The sequence below is a fragment of the Triturus cristatus genome, chromosome 11 (genome assembly GCF_964204655.1).
Source record: "Triturus cristatus chromosome 11, aTriCri1.1, whole genome shotgun sequence".
NCBI lineage: Eukaryota > Metazoa > Chordata > Amphibia > Caudata > Salamandridae > Triturus > Triturus cristatus.
The window spans coordinates 1,052,171,487-1,052,189,117 of NC_140594.1; the positions used below are offsets into that span (position 1 = coordinate 1,052,171,487).

At 45.8% G+C, this 17,631-nt stretch overlaps 1 protein-coding gene across 7 annotated transcripts in view; it reads left to right on the forward strand.

Moving 5' to 3' along the window:
• The window catches only part of MCF2L2 (MCF.2 cell line derived transforming sequence-like 2), a 2,345,299-nt gene that overhangs the window by 1,551,377 nt on the left and 776,291 nt on the right, over positions 1-17,631 (forward strand). For all 7 annotated transcript variants that reach the window (XM_085635348.1, XM_085635350.1, XM_085635347.1 and 4 more), the window contains exon 18: positions 11,191-11,260. In XM_085635348.1, coding sequence (XP_085491474.1) covers positions 11,191-11,260 — 70 coding nt within the window. The remainder of the gene's footprint in view (positions 1-11,190; positions 11,261-17,631) is intronic.

The window sequence follows — 17,631 nt, forward strand, 5'->3', positions numbered from 1 at the left end:
ATGAGTACCGCTGTTATGGTTTATGTTTAGTCTCTTTACCCCTTCATGTATCTCTCCTTTTTCCTTGGTACTATCTATTCCCCCATCGCTCTTGAATCCACTCTTTGAGCAACCTGTACTTTGACTATGGAACTTGGGAGGATCATGCTTTTTGGGAGGGACCGTCTCCATCGGTCACTATGGGACTACATTTACCCTTCGCCCTCTCGCTGAAATGCGCGGGTTGAACAATCATTACGATTTGGGGCCCTGTATATGCTGTCGCCTACTGTTAACAAGGTACTGGTCTGGTCGTTGACGACTGGATTTCGCCCTGGCACTCCCCCCCTGTCCCACCTGAACTCCTCCCCCTATGGGGTGATGGTATGGTGGGTGAAAAAAAGGGATGGGAAGGGCAGGTCCGGCACACCGGCGAGTCCCCTACAGGGTATACCCCACTTTTTGCATATATGTTTGTTGTAAAGATTGGGAGGGGGTCTGCATTCCGGCAGGATTGGGCTGCAGTGGTGGGAGGGGGTGGGATGGGGGTTGGGGATGTTCGACATGAGTGGGATGTTGAAGTAGGCAAGGGGGTGGGAGTTCCAGGGACTGTTTTAGAGTTGTTGTTCGCATTCAGCATGAATAATGCGCATATATTTGTTGAAATAGCACACTGTGTCACCCTTTTTCGACCATTACATTTATGGCCCTGCTGCCAGTTGCACCTCGTCACCCATAAGTCATCTCTCGGCACACATGACCCGCACCACAGGCACTGAGATGGGGGAGGGAGCCCTGCTCACTGCTGTCACCTGGAATGTTCGGGGCCTGGGGGACCCCAGGAAACGTAGGCAAATCTTGGGTGCCTTAGACAGGTTGCATGCTCAGGTTGTATTTCTTCAGGAGACTCACATGGACCCTCTTCGCAATGCCACCTTTGCTGCCAGATGGGCTGCACATTCCCTTCATGCCCCTTACTCGTCTTATGCCAGAGGCGTTACTATCCTAGTTAAAAGGGGAGTTCCCTACGTTCCCATAGGCACCGCCACTGATCGCGAGGGTCGTTACTGCATAGCATGGGGTAGGATAGGGGTCGAGACCATCACCCTTGCCTGCTCTTATGGCCCCAACTGCGACAATCCGAGCAGTTTCATTGCTCTCTGGAACAAGGTCAGTGAGGTGGGATCCACCCATCTTATCTGGGGGGGAGATTTCAATGCTGTTTTAAACCCCACGATGGATAGGTCAAACCCCTCCACGCACCACTACACTAACACACACAGATACCTGAGGGACATATGCGACACCCATGAGATCGTGGATACCTGGCGACACTTGCACCCGACCTCTATGGAAGGCACACACTGGAATCATGCACATGCAACTTGGGCCAGACTAGATTACATTATGGTGGATAAAGCCCTAGCCCCCTCCTTGGTGGGGGTGCGCCATCTGGGCCGCACATACTCCGATCACTCTCCAGTATTGGCCGAGTTCCGGCTACCCGACATCGTGGGCAGACCTCAGACTTGGAGACTCCAACCCACCATCTTACTTGATGAACTATTTAGAACAGAATTGGGTCATGAACTAGAAGACTTCCTATCCCGCAACAGTGGAACGGTGGACCGGATGGCCACTCTCTGGGAGGCGCTGAAGGTAACGATACGAGGCTTCTGCATTTCAAAGAGCTCCGGGGTACTACGGACCCTGAGAGATACACTACGCAAACTGGAAACTACACTCCACACTCTAGAACATAGCCCAGACTATAACACCAATGCAGATGCGCAGGCAAAGTACCGCGAAACGCTATCGGACTACATGTCCACCGCTGAAAGGGAGGTAAAATTCCGAGGCCAATACTTCAAAGCTCGCACGTACGGGGAAGGGGAACGACCCGGTAAATCTTTGGCGGGAGCGGTCCGACCACCACGAGGCTCTAATTTTGTGCTGGAGCTGGAGGGGGAGGATGGGACTCCTTTACGGGACACGCGCTCGCTTCTGGCGGCCTTTACCACACACTACTCAACGTTATACTCCACTACCAGGGTCGGTGCACTGGACATGGACGACTACCTTAGGGAGCTCACACTGGGATGGCTCTCTGACCGTCACCGGGAGTTCCTAGCGGAGCCGGTGGGCCTGGAGGAAGTTAAAGATGCGATCAAACAGATGGCTCCGGGAAAGGCCCCTGGCCTGGACGGGCTGCCTATGGACTTCTACAAGGCGTATATTGACATCCTTGCTCCGGTGATCCGTGAGGTTTTCATGGAGGCGCATGAATCAGGCGCACTTCCTCCATCAATGCAGGAGGCGCTGATTACCTCCTTGTTGAAGCCTGGGAAGCCGCCTCAGTGTTGCGACTCGTACCGCCCGCTCTCGCTAATTAACTGTGACGCAAAAATCCTGACAAAAATACTGGCTAACCGTCTGCAGTTGTTACTGGGAGGCCTGGTGTTATCTGATCAAGCGGGTTTCGTCCCGGGCAGGGCCACCTCCAATAATCTCCGGACGCTATTCTCCATCATGCATAATGTAGCTCCAGATTTGCCATTGGTGGCTGTTTTTTTGGACGCCGCCAAGGCCTTCGACTCCCTGGAATGGGACTATCTCCACTGTATCTTGCGCAATATGGGCATGCCGCTGGGCTTCACGCGCTGGATTGATCTCCTGTATGACAGACCGGTCGCTAGGGTGGGGTTGAACGGGCGCATATCGGACGCCTTTGTGGTGTCGCGAGGTACCCGGCAGGGTTGCCCACTATCTCCGCTGCTGTTCGCGATAGCGATGGAACCTCTGGCGGCCCGGCTCCGCCAACATCACCGAGACAAGGCTCTGCGCTGTCTCCAGCGGGAGGTCCTCATCTCCCTATACGCGGATGACAATACACTCTACATACGTGACCCCGCTGCCAACCTCAACCCTATCCTCCGTGAGTTTATTCGTTTTGCGGGTTTATCTGGTGTCCACATCAATTGGGGGAAGTCCACTATATTCCCACTGACTGCGGCCGCCCAGCCCTTCCCTCTGGACTACCCTCTACGGTGGGAAATGGAGGAAGTTCGTTACCTGGGCATACTCCTCTCCCATGACCGAGAGGAGCTAATGCGGATGAACTATGGCCGCACGTTTGAATATATCCAGGCATGCGTGTCTAGATGGATCACGCTGCCCCTCTCCTTTGCGGGCCGCGCCTCCTTAATCAAGATGGTTGTTCTTCCAAAACTCCTGTACCTGTTCATGAACATCCCATACTACCCTGGCAAGTCCTTCTTTCGTCTTTTGAGGTCTGAACTCATTCGCCTGGTCTGGGGAGGGAGGAGGCCGCGTCTTCGTTGGGAGGTGTTGACTCGTCCATTCGCGCATGGAGGGCTCGACCTTCCGGACTTCGAGTTGTATTATCACAGCGCGCAGGCCCACTACATTCATCACTGGATTCGCCCCACGCCCTTCCTGCCGCAGACGGCTGTGGAACATTGGCTGGCTGCGCCTATTCCACTTGAGGGAGCGATACTCAGTACACCAGAGACACATACAGCGTACCGCACCACGATCTCGAGCTCCATTCTAGCGTGGCGTTACATTGCGAAGGTGGCATGCGCACCGCTCATCTATTCCCCACTGCTTCCTCTGGCATACCATCCCCGGCTGCCCCTTTTACAGGAACAACTATTTAAAAAGTTTATGGCCAAATTCCACATTACAACATGGGGGGACCTCTATCATAGTGGACAATTCCGTTCCCAATCTCATATGTTCACTCACTCTGCACCCACTTTTATGGACACTTTCCTATATACCAGGCTTCGTAGCGGTATTCGTGCATTAACGGGAGACTTTCCTAGTGAGCCACCCACGCTGGAACCCCTGCATCGTTTACTTAAGGCTAACACTCCGACTCATGCAGTCTCTACCCTATACCACTCGCTACGCACCACTCTAGACTTCTCGCCTTGCAAGGCCCGTACAAAATGGGAGGAAGACCTAGGACTGCCCATAGATGATGACCTCTGGAGCTACTGCTGCTTACAAACCGAACAGATCTCCTCCAGTAGCAGGTTTAGGGTGATTCATTATCGGTTCTTACATAGGCTCTATTGCACTCCAGCACACATGCATAGGATAGGCCTTCGAGAGGATGATCTATGCTGGCGCTGTCGCGCTCCGGGGGCGGACTTCCTGCACCTGGCGTGGGGATGCCGGGAAATTGCCGACTATTGGCAACAAGTTTTTTCCGGCATTTCCGAAATGATAGATGTCTCACTGACACCCTCTCCAACACAGGCACTCCTGGGCTATACAAGTACTATACGAAAACCTGTCCGTAGATTTGCCACTATCGCCTTTCTTATGGCGAAACGTCTGATAGCTTGTAGATGGGGGCGGGGCAGAACTCCCAGGTTTAAGGATTGGATCGATGATATGGTACACTGCCAGGATACTTTACTTCGTTATGCTGAACTCCTGCCTTCCGCTTCACGGCCGGCTGACATCTGGGGTCCCTTACAGGCATATCTGTTATCACACCCACAGACATAGCGGACCTTCTTCCCGCTTTCCCCTTCACCTTCCTAGACACCGCTCCTGCGGTGGTGGCCCAACTTCTGCCCCTTGGCCAGGCAGCAATCGGGGATGAGAGTTGAGACTGTCATTGGACGCAACAGACAGGCGCCTTTATACCACTGCTACACGTTATTATGGGTCGACTGCTTCAATGCAAAAGTTTTTGGGGGTGATGGTCCTTCGTACTGGCACGTTAAGTATCTTGCTTCTTATGCCGCAGCCGGCCCCTGGAGGGTTGTAGGCAGGCAGCTGTGTTTAACATTCATTCTCCTTCTTGTACCACGCTGCCGGCCACAGGTTGGTTGTAGGCATGGGGCTGTGTAATTTGTATTCATGCTGAATAAAGGTTTTGGAAATTTAAAAAAAAAAAAAAAAATGCTTCTGGTTTGAGCGCTGTGAGTCGGAGCCAGGAGGTTCTTCTAGCGCATATCCCATGCGCAAAGGCATGAGCCGAAAGAGTAGCTCCATCAGCTGCGGCACTGAAAATTTGGTTCGCCACAAATCTGCCTTCATGCAAGATCTCTTCAAAATCCTTGCGATCTTCTTGTGGTAACTTTTCCGTTAATCTTTAAAGGGAGTCCCACAGAGACCTGTCATACCGACCCAAGAGAGCCAATGCACTCGATACCTTGATCATAGAGGTTGAAGTGCCACATACCTTCCTTCCCCACGAATCCTGTGTTTAACTCTCCTTATCTGGTGGAACAGTAGAGGAGGAAGCAACAGCAGGAGTCTTTCTTGCCGCAGCTATAACAACAAAATCCGGTGGGAAGGTCAGATTTAAGGAAAAGTGGGTCTTCTTCCGATGAACAATATTTTTTTAAAATCCTAGCCGGCGCGGTCTACAGTGTCGCATGCGTGAGGAAAATGTCCATAACTGGTTCTATTAGGCCCGGGACCAATGGTAGCAGTGGTCTAGATGCTGCCCTTTGGTGTAAAGTCTCAAAGACAACATAGGACAAACTCTGTCGAGTCGACATAGGGATGTTTAGCTTCGCCGCCCCTCTGCCAAGCACGTCCTGAAAAGTGCCAACGTCATCCACCGGAGAGACCCTCGACGGTGGGCTGTCAGTAAGAGTAGGTGAATAGTCTCTGTGTGACGTATAAGTGAAAGAGGAGGAAGGTGCTGGGAGATCTGTGCCTTCCCCTCCTGCTTCTAAATCTAGATCCCCTTCTGTGAGAGTGCGCAGGAGTGCAACTGCGATCCTGCCTCTTGATAGAGTACGCGCTCTATTCACTGCCTGTACCAGCCGCGCCAAATGAGACCTGTGGAGGTGGCTCGAGTAATGCTGTGCCCTTGTGGCTGGAGTCGCGGCCCAGTGATGCAAGGACCAGTTTCATCTTGGTAATAGATGGAAAGAAGGAGATCTTTGCCCTTCTCTCCTCTCAGGAGAATGTGGAGGGGGCGAATTCTCTCTTTCCTGTGCAGGCCTGGTCGGCGAGTCTTGATGTCCCCTGGACACTGGACTGCTGGACGTAGAGATCACGACCTCCGGAGAGCTGGACGTTGAACCTCTGTGAGAGCTGCGAGAACCTGTTCTCGACGTTAGTGACGGCGATGCAGATAGGCTTACCGGACGTGAGGCCTCTTTGGACTGGTGCCTCGACGTCGATCTGGAAAGTCTCCTCTGGACAGACTGCCCTCTCAACATCGACCGTCGTCTCGGTGACTTTCTCCTCTTGGACGAAGGACTCACTCTTGCAGTCGACTGGTCTCTCGAAGTTGAGCGTCTACCTGACGCCAACGGAGTACCGTGCTTCGACGTCAGGTGCCTTTGCTCCGAAGACCAGTGTCTCGACGTCGACCTGCAGTGTGCCAGCATCGAAGGAGACTTCTGCCTCGGCATCAATGACTGAGTCTTCTGCCTCGACGTTGAAGATCTTTGCACTGACCTCGACGGAGACTTCTACTTCGATGTCGGCGTCGGAGTCCTGCGCCTCGACGTCGAAGATCTTTGGACTGGCGTCGACGGAGACCGCTGCCTCGACGTCGATCGCCTAGCCAGCGTCGACGGAGATTTGCTCCTCGACGTTGATCGGCGCCTGGTTGACGACAACGGAGGGCCCTTTACCTTCACTGACGTTGAGAGCGATGTTCTCGATTTCTTAGAAGAGTGATGCGCCTGCACCACCGTTGTCCTCGACGACGACTGCTTTGCCGTCGGCAGCTTCGACGCCGATTCCAACGCCGAAGGAGAACAGGTAAGCACCTTGTCTCTCCATGTCGACCGAGTTCTCTTTTTCAGCTGCCTCACTGGAGACCTACCTCTTTCAGAGAGGCCATAAAGTCGAATTCTCTCCCTGTCCTTGATGGTCCTTCTTGACAACTTCTTGCAATGATGAAAGGTGGCAGAAGATTGAGAATCAGGGAGGCAGATAATACACACAGGGTGGGTGTCTGATCTAGCCTTCTTGCCACAGGCAAGGCAAGGATCAAATAAGGTGGCATTTCTGACAGAAATAAATCTTTTCTGAAATTCAAAAAAGGCTTTACTCTCACTCTAAAAGACGTCGAGTGAAAGCAAAAAATCAGATAATTTTTGACAGAAAGTCACAAAAGGAAGAGCTGTGAATCCAGGGTCCTGACTGAAGGAGCCGAAAAGAACTGACCTAACTGTCACCCCTGAGACATGATGGGAAGCTAGGGGTCAAGGCACGGTGCCAGTTTTGTGTGAAAATGCTTTCATTGTCTATGCTATTGGTTTACAATGCAGCCTGTAGGCTAACAATGTCTGCTTTTTTTGCAGTTGTTTCATGAGGTTTACTCATTAAAAACAGAGTTCAAGTGCTACTTGCCCTCCTGTGTTTTTATACATATATTATGTGTTTGCAAAAGCAGTCTATTTGTTATTACATTGTTTAGCCTCCTAGATTGGGGCTGCATTGAAATGAGAAAAAATGATATCTGTATATATATATATATATATATATATATATATATATATATATATATATATATATATATATATATATATATATATATATATATGTATTTCATACATCATTTTTATTATTTCCGTGGTCCCCGCACATGTGTGGGAATATTCAGTGCATAGGACTATTGATGAGGATCCTCTGGAAGAGAATAAAACTTACTCGCAACAAGCCATAGAAACTTCTTGCTCGTCTTGACACTAGAATGTAGAGGGACAAATCGTATAAGTCTACTGCACACATCCAATGGGGTTGTATGTAGTGAAATGAAAACATGCAGAATTTCTCACACTAGGAAGTATTTTAAATAGATGCCTTTTTCCATTGGAAGGGGGCTACTTCTGTTGCTCACTTTCTTAGCCAATATGAAGAGTCCCTGTGCAAGTTGGTCTGCTGGTTCCTTGACATTGATGGAACAGATGGAGGAGGGGCTTTGAATAAAAGTGAGTAGTTTTCTTGTAGAACAGTCAGCACCCATTTGTTGCTCGTTGAGGTGTTAAGAAATCATCTAACCCGACCCAATGACATGGAATACAGAAGAATTTATATGGTGGTCATCCTGATGAGTTGGAAGGCTTCTTTCTGGAACTGCACCTTTGATGGTAGGTGTAGCTTTGGTGTTGCTGTTGAGACTCATACAACCATAATAATATTAGTGGAGATCTTTTTGGCAGAATGGCAATTTGAAGAATTTCTTCTTTCATCCAGGGCAATCGCTTTTAATGCTTCAACCGTATTCCTCCATTATCTCCTGGTCAGTATACTGGCCAAAATGAGAAGAGCAAGAGAATGACAAGTTCAGTATTTTTAGCTCTGTATTAGATTTCAATGTTTTGAGGAAGTATGATCTTCTTAGTGTGATACCATGACAGCAGCCTGAAACTACAAGTTCAGGGAAGTCAATGAGAGAGAACAACACCCTTTGCACTACTCTTGAAAAATCCTACTGGCAGTCTTCGTGGAGCTCGTCTGTAAATTGTTTAACTTTTTTAAAAAGAGAATTCAGATCTCCCTAAAAAGGCTGTAGCTCTGGCAGCCTTCAACGCTATATAGTTTGACCCCATGTCTTTTTTCACATCACGTCCATCCTCTTTATAAGGAAGAGCCAAAGTTTCTGAACCTACTGATCTTTGTCACTTCCAGACAGCTAATAAAATTATAGGGTCAGGTTTAGGGCCAAACTAAAGCACTGCAAAGTCCTGCTTTAGGGGCCTGTACTTCTTTATCAGCTGTGAAGGGCTTGCTAATGCATGGTGTTAGAAATGGGTCTCCACTATTTCCTGCAATCCTGGTACCAGTGTCAACAAGGGTATAGTTATTGCTCTGGGTTAAAGAGTCTTTATTATGATAGGCACCAATGTGTGAGGAGCCTCCAACATAATGTTAAACCTACATGCTTCTTGAGCCAACACATCCTTTAAAGTTGGAATGTGAGCAACCGGCAAGACTTTATGTAATGGTTATCGAGTCAAGGCAGTACTGGTGTAGGATGAAATAGTATTGTTGTCTGACAGGAGGTGGAGACGGGGTTCTCCTATGTCTACTCCCGCAAGGGGGCTTATCTTTCTCAAACTCTTCTGATGGATGCCGAGGAGTAAGTAGAGGAGGAGGTGGTATATCTGCTTGAAATAGCCTTGGTTTATGTGATGAACATGGAGAAGGACTCATCTTACTAATTGACAACATTGATGTTTGCCAGGACACAAAGTGATTATGGAGCTTGAAATGGAGGAACCAGGAGGGGTTTCAATGGGTCTCACAATCTGTCTTCTGCTGGAATTATAAAGGATAGAGGCCTAAAATGTGCTGGGGAAACTGGCATAGTCCTTCTATTGGGCAGCGTAGGCTGTCCTTCTGAAGATTGGGATGATGTTGAGTCCCTTGATGCTGATCTATGCAACGTTGAGGTGTATTTACACGTATAGCAGCAAGTTGACTTTTAGATGCTGCAATTTAGTTTTGTGTGGACATTTAATATTTAAAAAATCCTACAAATATTCGGACAAATCATCCTTAGATGGACTCTGGAGAGGGCTTCTCTGCATTGGATAAGCCAAACTCTTTAATCTTCTTTTGATAAATGTGAAGTTGAAGTGCTCCATAGTCCCTGCACACAGGAGGAGCTTATTCTATCATTATGATTATAAATGAAGACCGTAGGGTGCAGGAATATAGTATCAATTCGAAGATTGCGATGAATGTCCTTGCAGCTGTAAGCAATACATAACAATATTGCTTTTAGACATTAGCTTTTAGTTAAGATCTTTATCACAAGGCCGCTTAAGGTTTTATCAGTAAGCTTCTACATGATCTTCCATCTAATAGACCAGCAAGAAGTTGGCACAGTAAGATGAATGCAAGGACCATAAGCCTTAAGGCAGGCAAGTAAAATAAGTCCCTCAATCCTGTGGATATTAAATTACAACTATAATTTGTATGCCGAGCGCCCCTCAATGCCCTAAACCCCAGTACCACTACACATGCTGGAATATTGATGACTACGCCCCTGGACACAGTCTATATATAGGACTACCCTTTATGGGAATATAAGCTCAGTAGTCTCTTGATGTGTTGGAATTTTAGTGGCAGAGTTTACATGTTTGACAAACTAACATAGGAGATTTTAAGTGGTGAAAACCATTACTGTGTTAGATGACTAAATTGTATGTCATATAGCACTAATGTCTACAGCTGTATTTTAAGAGTACATTAGTTTTAATATGTATCACTGAATCCACGCTGGTTCGGGACAATGCTGGCAGAACATCATGACCTCCATAGAAATGGAGAAATATGTAATAATTCAAAGAATACATGACAATTAACTACAAATTGCGTTGAGATGCTACATTTAAAGAAAACCACATTGAATTCTAAACCACATACAAACACTTATAACATCTATACTGAAGACATATGTACTAATGAACTAGATATATTTATATTTGATTATGTATACAATAGGATAACCCAGTATTACCTCGGGAAATTGGGTATGACTATGTAGAATATAAGAATATAAGACAAAACCCCTTAAGGAGTAATTTGTGTAACTCCTGAAGGAGTAATGTCTGTCAAGGTTTATAGTAATTGCATGATGGTTTGAGTAAATCCAATCTTCACTAACTCTCATATACAGTTTTACCACATTAACAATCAATTGTTTATTAATGAAGACATACTCTGTGTCAGGTGCATATAATGAAAAGACATTTAATTTATATAACAGTTTTATCAATACCGAAACAACAGCTCATGAATATTTTCTCATAGAACTGTGTGTCAGCATAATAGCATAAACAAACCAAGCAAATGTTGATGAATATCTCACATCAACCGGTCAATCTAAGAATTGATCTGTCTCATAAAATAACAATATCAAAAAGACTATTTATCTATTTGTGGTTGATACACCATCAAAGGCCATTTCGGGCATATGGACTAATTCGCTTATATGGCTGAAGTTGGTGTTTGCTATTATGCTGACCCTCTATTCTATGATACATTTTCATGAGCTGTTGAATTGGTATTGAAAAAACTGTGGTAGTAAGAAAACTGTGTTAAACAAATTATATGTCTTCACATTTTTTGAACCTGATACAGTATGCGCCTTCATTGTTTTCTTATATTTTAATCATATAATATCAAACAAATGGTCTCTAATGTGTACAGAATGAATTAGCACTCAGTATTTCCTTATCTTTTTTGTAGCATTTTTCTGAATGAGTTAACAAATTGCATAGAAAACCCAGATTCACTCGGAACATGCTTTCTAAAACGGGTAAGAGGATATAAAGAATAAATAATTACACAACGTATGACAACTGCATGCATGATCAGTAAAGTAGTTAATTAATGTTTGATTCCTTTTTCTAATGAGTGCAATGTGTGTGTACTTGATGACTAACTAAAGATGATATGTACAGCATGAATACAAATGTGCAAACTATAATATGATCTTTATTATAATAGTTGTGTGTTGGGAGGTGCTATGATTCCCAAAAGGCAAAACCTTGCATGGGTCATGATTCCCTTAACAAATATAATAAATAGTAAATTAAACTGACCAAATGTGTAAGTATAGTTTATGTAACTGCTGTTCAGTAAATATACAACCATATACTAAGTACTATAAGTTCAATCTGTACACTGCGATAGAATCACAATAACTAAGCTTTGTAAGTATGGCTCATAAGTTTTCTTCCCTCAACTGCTTTTGAAATGGAATCTGTACGACAATAAGCATTGGGTTTTTTTCCAGTCATTTAGGCTGTACTTTGATAATTACATGGAATTTGACCTGTGCACTTTAGTAATAATTGAGTCCACATATCCAAATAACACATAGGCCAGGAGTACTAATAAACGTGTGTGTGTTTGCGTTTGTGTGTGTGTGTGTGTGTGTGTGTATTCACTTAAAAAACAAAGGTTTAAGTGACTTTAAAGTTAAGCAAAAATGTAAGTAAAAACTAACATTTTAAACAAACAAAAAAACACTAAAATTCACCAGTAACAGTCAACTAAAATAATGATAACTTGTGCCATCATTGATGACAGTGTTGTCATCAATGTTGTCATTTCAGATTTTATCAGTTATGTTATTAATGATGTCACAAAACATGTCATGAATGATGTAATATGTGAGGTCATAAGCAGTGCATGGCAAGTGTGTGTGTGTTACAGTTACTTCAGTTAACAATAACTAGTGAGCATAAGTGGGTCTTTTTAGTTTAAAATATTAAGCTTTTACTGAGATTTTCTACGTGGCATTGGGTTGTGCGTTTTTGTAAATGTTTTCCATTTAATTTTTGTTAATATTGTTGGTTCCCCCGGTCTCTGTCCTGTCCCACCTATTTGTTTATTTTTTGGGGGTGACTGGGACTGAGTCCCTAAGTCCTAAACTGGCTACCACATCATCTTTGATCTTTTCTTTTTATCTGCTGATCCCACAGTCCTAGGGAGGCCAGAAATAATCTACTGAACGGATTTACACCAAATCACAAAAAGCATGCTTACTGGGAAAGATATGTCTTCATTCCAAATTTGGGGTAATTCAGTTCATCCACTTTGGCGGTAATGCTGTTAAATATTCCAATAAAAAAATTGCATGAGGAAAATGCGTTTTGAGACCCCCCCTCTTTTTTTCCCTCCCTCACTTGACGGATTACCCTGAAACTTTCCACAAAGGAGGCGAGGTGATGATCCTGAAAGTTTTGTGAAGATTCGTCAAACGAAGTCAAAGTTTTTAGGAAACTACAAAATCTATTTCTATGGAAACAGTCTTAACTATTACTATACATTGGCGGCCACCGCTGTGTAATATATCATGTTTTGGTACTTTTTTGTAGAAAATGGTGCTGTCATTTGTATATCAACCCATATTTCACAGGTAACCATGAAATATGAAAAATGTCAGGGCTATTAGAATTATGTAGCATGAAAAATCAAAGTTATCTAAAGTATGCAACAACAATGCTAATTATGAAGCACATTCTGTCAGTATTATTTTTTGTCATTTGAGATAGAAACATCATTTTGGTAAAATCTGCTAATTTTCCAAATTATGTGGTACATGCTGTAAATCCATAATTATGTGGTAAAAACTCAAAATCACCTAAATTGACTGATCCCCACCACTGACCACTGTATATTAGAAACTGATTCAATAAAGGTAAGCAAAGTCTACAAACAAGTTACTTACCTTTGGTAAGGCTTCTCCTGCTAAATATTCTCTACAGAACCACATATTAGTCACATTTAGAATATTTACTAGACGTTTCCACAGCAGTGGTCACTCGTGCCACTTGCTGGCTTCCGCGCAGCTTCACGTTGGCTTCATTCTGCCCCAGAAGTGATGGATGCGGAGCCGCGAATAAGCACAACCCCTCCACATCAACCTCAGTTTCCTGCTTGACACTTTCCACCAGGGGCAGCTCCTCCGCTATGGCGGAGGAGCGTCACCCCACTGCTTTCTCGCAGTGCGAGAAGCCAAAACATAAAATGGTATTAACTTCTAGTTATTACCATTAAATGTTTGCTTTGTGGGTGGGCCGTTGAGGCTTCTCTGCTCTCCGAACAGGGCAGGGGAGGAGTGGTTTGCCCACTCCTGAGTGTGCACAGACTGTTTGGTCGGCCCTCTCGGGCAGCCAAAACCAGTCATGTGCACTTTGCCCTTCTGCATGCATGGAGAACATGCACACCCCGCTAGCCCCTGGCAGAGTGCCATGTCACGGTGCTTCAAACCAATCACAGCGTGACCCCCCTGCGAGCCATGCCGGACGCTACTGCTTTCCATGCTGTTGGACGTGGAGCACTAAACAAATGTTGTTACCAGTGTAGAGATCTCTAATTTGGACCTTTTTAGGTGGTAAAAAGAAACCACTCCAAGGAGGTGATGTGTGAGGGCAATAAGGAATCTGTGGTTAGATACGAGCTTCCACCAGAAAGAGCACTACAGAAGGTAATAAACTGGTTTATCTGATGAATAATTGTAACTGCAGATTCTTTACCTGTAGGAGTCCATCTCAAAGGTGGAGGGTCTGTGGAGTGGGCTCAGACCAAATAGTCCTGCAAGTCTGAAAGGGCAAAATGCACTTCGTGATAGAGCTAGCTGTGACAGAAGTGGCGCTTCGTGACCAAATGCACTGACACCCACGTGATAGCCTGAAAATTGTAAAGAACAGAAACTCCACCTACAAGTGGTAGCAGTCTTGGCCCTGATGGTGTGAACCCTCAGTCCATTCGGCAGGTGCTTTTTGGCCAAAGTGTAGCAGACTTTAATGCAGGACTATCTTGACAAAGTCCTTTTCTGCACTGCCTTACCTTTGTTTGCGCCCGAGAACACCACAAAAAGCTGGTCATCCACTGATGGTCTTTGGTGTGATTGATGTACGTGTTTTAGGCATTTTTGGTGTCAGGCCGATGGAGTTACTCCTCCTTTTTCAAGAGTTGAGGCAGAGCATAGAAAGTTGAGGAGGTGATGGAGTGCCCAATATGAAAAAGTGTCACAACATTTGACAAAAAAAGCCTCTTTGATCCTTAGCACCAGCTTGTCTGGAAAGAAGGTGGCATAGGCAGCTGCACAGAGAGGGCCTGGAACTCACTCACATGACTAGCTGAAGTAATCGTAGTGAGGAAGACAGTTTTGAAAGTCAGCAGATGTAACGAGCAGCTATGCAGTGGCTTGATGGGGATGCACATGGGGAACTTCAGAACCAAATTAAGATACGACCCTGGTACCACAAATTGTTTGGGAGGGAACATGTGGGTCAAACATTTAACAAACAGCATCACAACACATGATTTAAACAAGGACGGTTGGTTTGTTAAACACAGAAAGGCTTAAAGTGCCAGAAAATGACCTTTAATAGTGCCCACTGCAAGACCTTGCTGGGACAAAGACAAATTGAACAGTATAAACATCCAATAATTTAGTTGTGTGTTTCAGACTCCACATCAGGCAACAAATGTGTCCCAGCATGAATGGACTTCGTCATGAGGAACCTGGTAGCAAGGATGAGATATACGACCCCCAGTGGTAGATCGAATACAGTCAAATGCTGCTGCTCAATCTCCACGCATGGAGGTGCAGATTGCGCAGCCCTGAGTACAAGACCCTGCCCTGCAACAGAATGTCTTCCTGAAGTGGTAGTCAGAATAGAGGACAGATGCTCATGCACAGATGTTCTGGGTACCATACTCTCCTGGCCCAATCTGGAACCACTAAGATGACTTTATGACTGGCCTGGTAGTTCTTGATCTTCTTTACAAATCGGGGCAGGAGAAACCGAGGAGGGAAGGCATGCAGGAGAAACCGAGGAGGAAAGGCATTCAGGAGTCTTACGCTCCTATGCCTGAAAGCATCTTTCAGAGAGAGCATTCTTGGGAACACCAACTCGCAGAAATTTCAACATTCTCAATGTTGGCAAAAAGATCCATTTAAGGTCTTTCCCACTGCTAGAAGATGCAGTTAGCCACCATGGGGTGTTATCACCAAGTTGCTGACTAACCTTGCCCATCTGGTATTTAACTAGCTTGAAAGATTATCACATAGATGTGGTGTCTGTGAGAACCTGCACCAGCCTTTCCTTGAAGGAATACCAGCAATAGATTTATGTGGAGCTGGGTTTCTAGCGGAGGCCTCTGATTCCCAACTCCCCCACATGGCCGCAGTGACACATTCATCTCCACCGTCAGCTGTAGGTGGGGAAGTCAGAGAGGTCTGCCACTGCTAAGACTGTGGTCGAGCAGCCACCACTGCTGAGCTTGTGCAGTCTCCCCATAAACCTAATGTCCACTAGGTCTCTTGGTGTTGGGCCCACTGAGACTTCAGATCCCACAGCTGAGCTCACATATGCCACCTGGCGAAATGGACAAGCAGGATTCTCAAGACCAACAGACTACGAAGAATCAGAGCTGCTCTGAGATCCCAGAATGAGTCTGGAACATTGTGATCATAGCCCAAATATCCTAGACTCATTGCGGAAGAGATAAGGCCCTAAACTGCACTGTGTCCAAGGTAGCTCCTACAAAAGGAAGCTTTTGCAAAGGAGACAGGCATGATTTTGGCGCATGGATTGAGAACTCCAACGTTGCCAGATTTGCCGTCGTCTGGAAGTGGTTCAACGACTGGCTTTGGCAAGCCCACCTACAACAGCCAGTTTCCAAGGTAGGTGGAAACTGGTACCCCAAACCTCCAAACATGGGCAGCAACCACTGCCATTATTTTCCTGAACACCTGAAGGTCGTCATTAAGTTCTACGGGGAGCATGGCAACGGGAAAATGTTCCTGACCAACCATGAACTGCAGGCATTGTTTGTGTGGCAGCAGGGCGGGTACGTTAAAGTACACATTCTACAGGTCCAAGGTTACCATCCAGTCACAAGGAACCATGACAAACAGAACTTGGGCCAGTGTAAGCATTTTGAATTTGTCATACAGTAGGAAGGCTTTCAGAGAGCAAAGATCAAAAATAGGATGAAGGTCTTCATCCTTCTTCGGCACGAGGAAATAACAGCAACAGCCCATCCCACCTTCTGAATCCGGCATCTCTCAATGGCTTCTTTGGTATGTAGAGCTTGCATCTCTTCCAGCATGATGGTTAGGTGGTCCTATGAAAGCGTCTCCAATGTGAGAGAAGGTTGTGGTGGGTCGCAAAGAAACAAGAGGGCATAATCTTACTCAATGATCTGACGGATCCATCTGTCAGAGTAGCTTCATAAGGGTTGACACTGATGAGGGAACTGACTGGCAGGTGTGAATATACTCAAGGAATGAGTCATGGTCCTGCCTTCCTTAAAGCGGTCGAGGGTAGAATTATCCTTTTCACAAAATCGTCAGGACCCATCAAAGGGCATATCCACGATGGATGCAAGCACGTCTCCAGAAAGGCCTGTGAATCGCATCCATAGGTCGTGATGGAGCACCATACTAGTGCAGACTGCTCACCCCAAGCAATCAGTACTGTCCAGGCCAGACTGAATTATCTATTTAGCTACATCCTAGCTGGCTTAAATGGATTAGGTCAAGGAGGCCCTTAACATTTTTTGAGACTGCTAGCATGATCTTGCTGGCCATGTCCTAGAGGGCGTGTGTATAATGCCTAACAGGCATACCTCATTGACTAACGTCAATGCCATACTGGCTGAAGAAAACATTTGCTTTCCAAATGCATCAATCCTTTTCGACTCCCTATTTGGAAGAGTCACAGGGATGCATTATGATTCATTTGGCTGAAGGATGCCAGGACCACCAAATTCTCAGGAGTATGATGCTCCTTTTAAGAAAATTCGGGTTGCTAGGCACCGGTTTGTGGCATCTAGCAAGCTGCCTAGCCCCCCGTAGGGAACAGCTAGGCTTAGCCCAAGTGCCCATAAGTAGGTCAGTCATGGCTTCATTAATTGGAAGTAAGGACTCAGATGAGGCTGTCCTAGGGTGCAAAATCTCAGTAAGGACATTTGTCTTGACTTCATCAGAAGCAACTGTAGACCCAGGAACACAGCTGTTCATCCGATCTCTACAGCAAATGAAGCGCACTCCTCTGTTGGGTGCCTAGTGTGGAAAAATCAACCCTGTATCAGGGGAAGTGACCAGGCCACTGGCCTCCTGTAAATCCATATAGAAACGATCATAATCATAATGTGAGGGTAGAT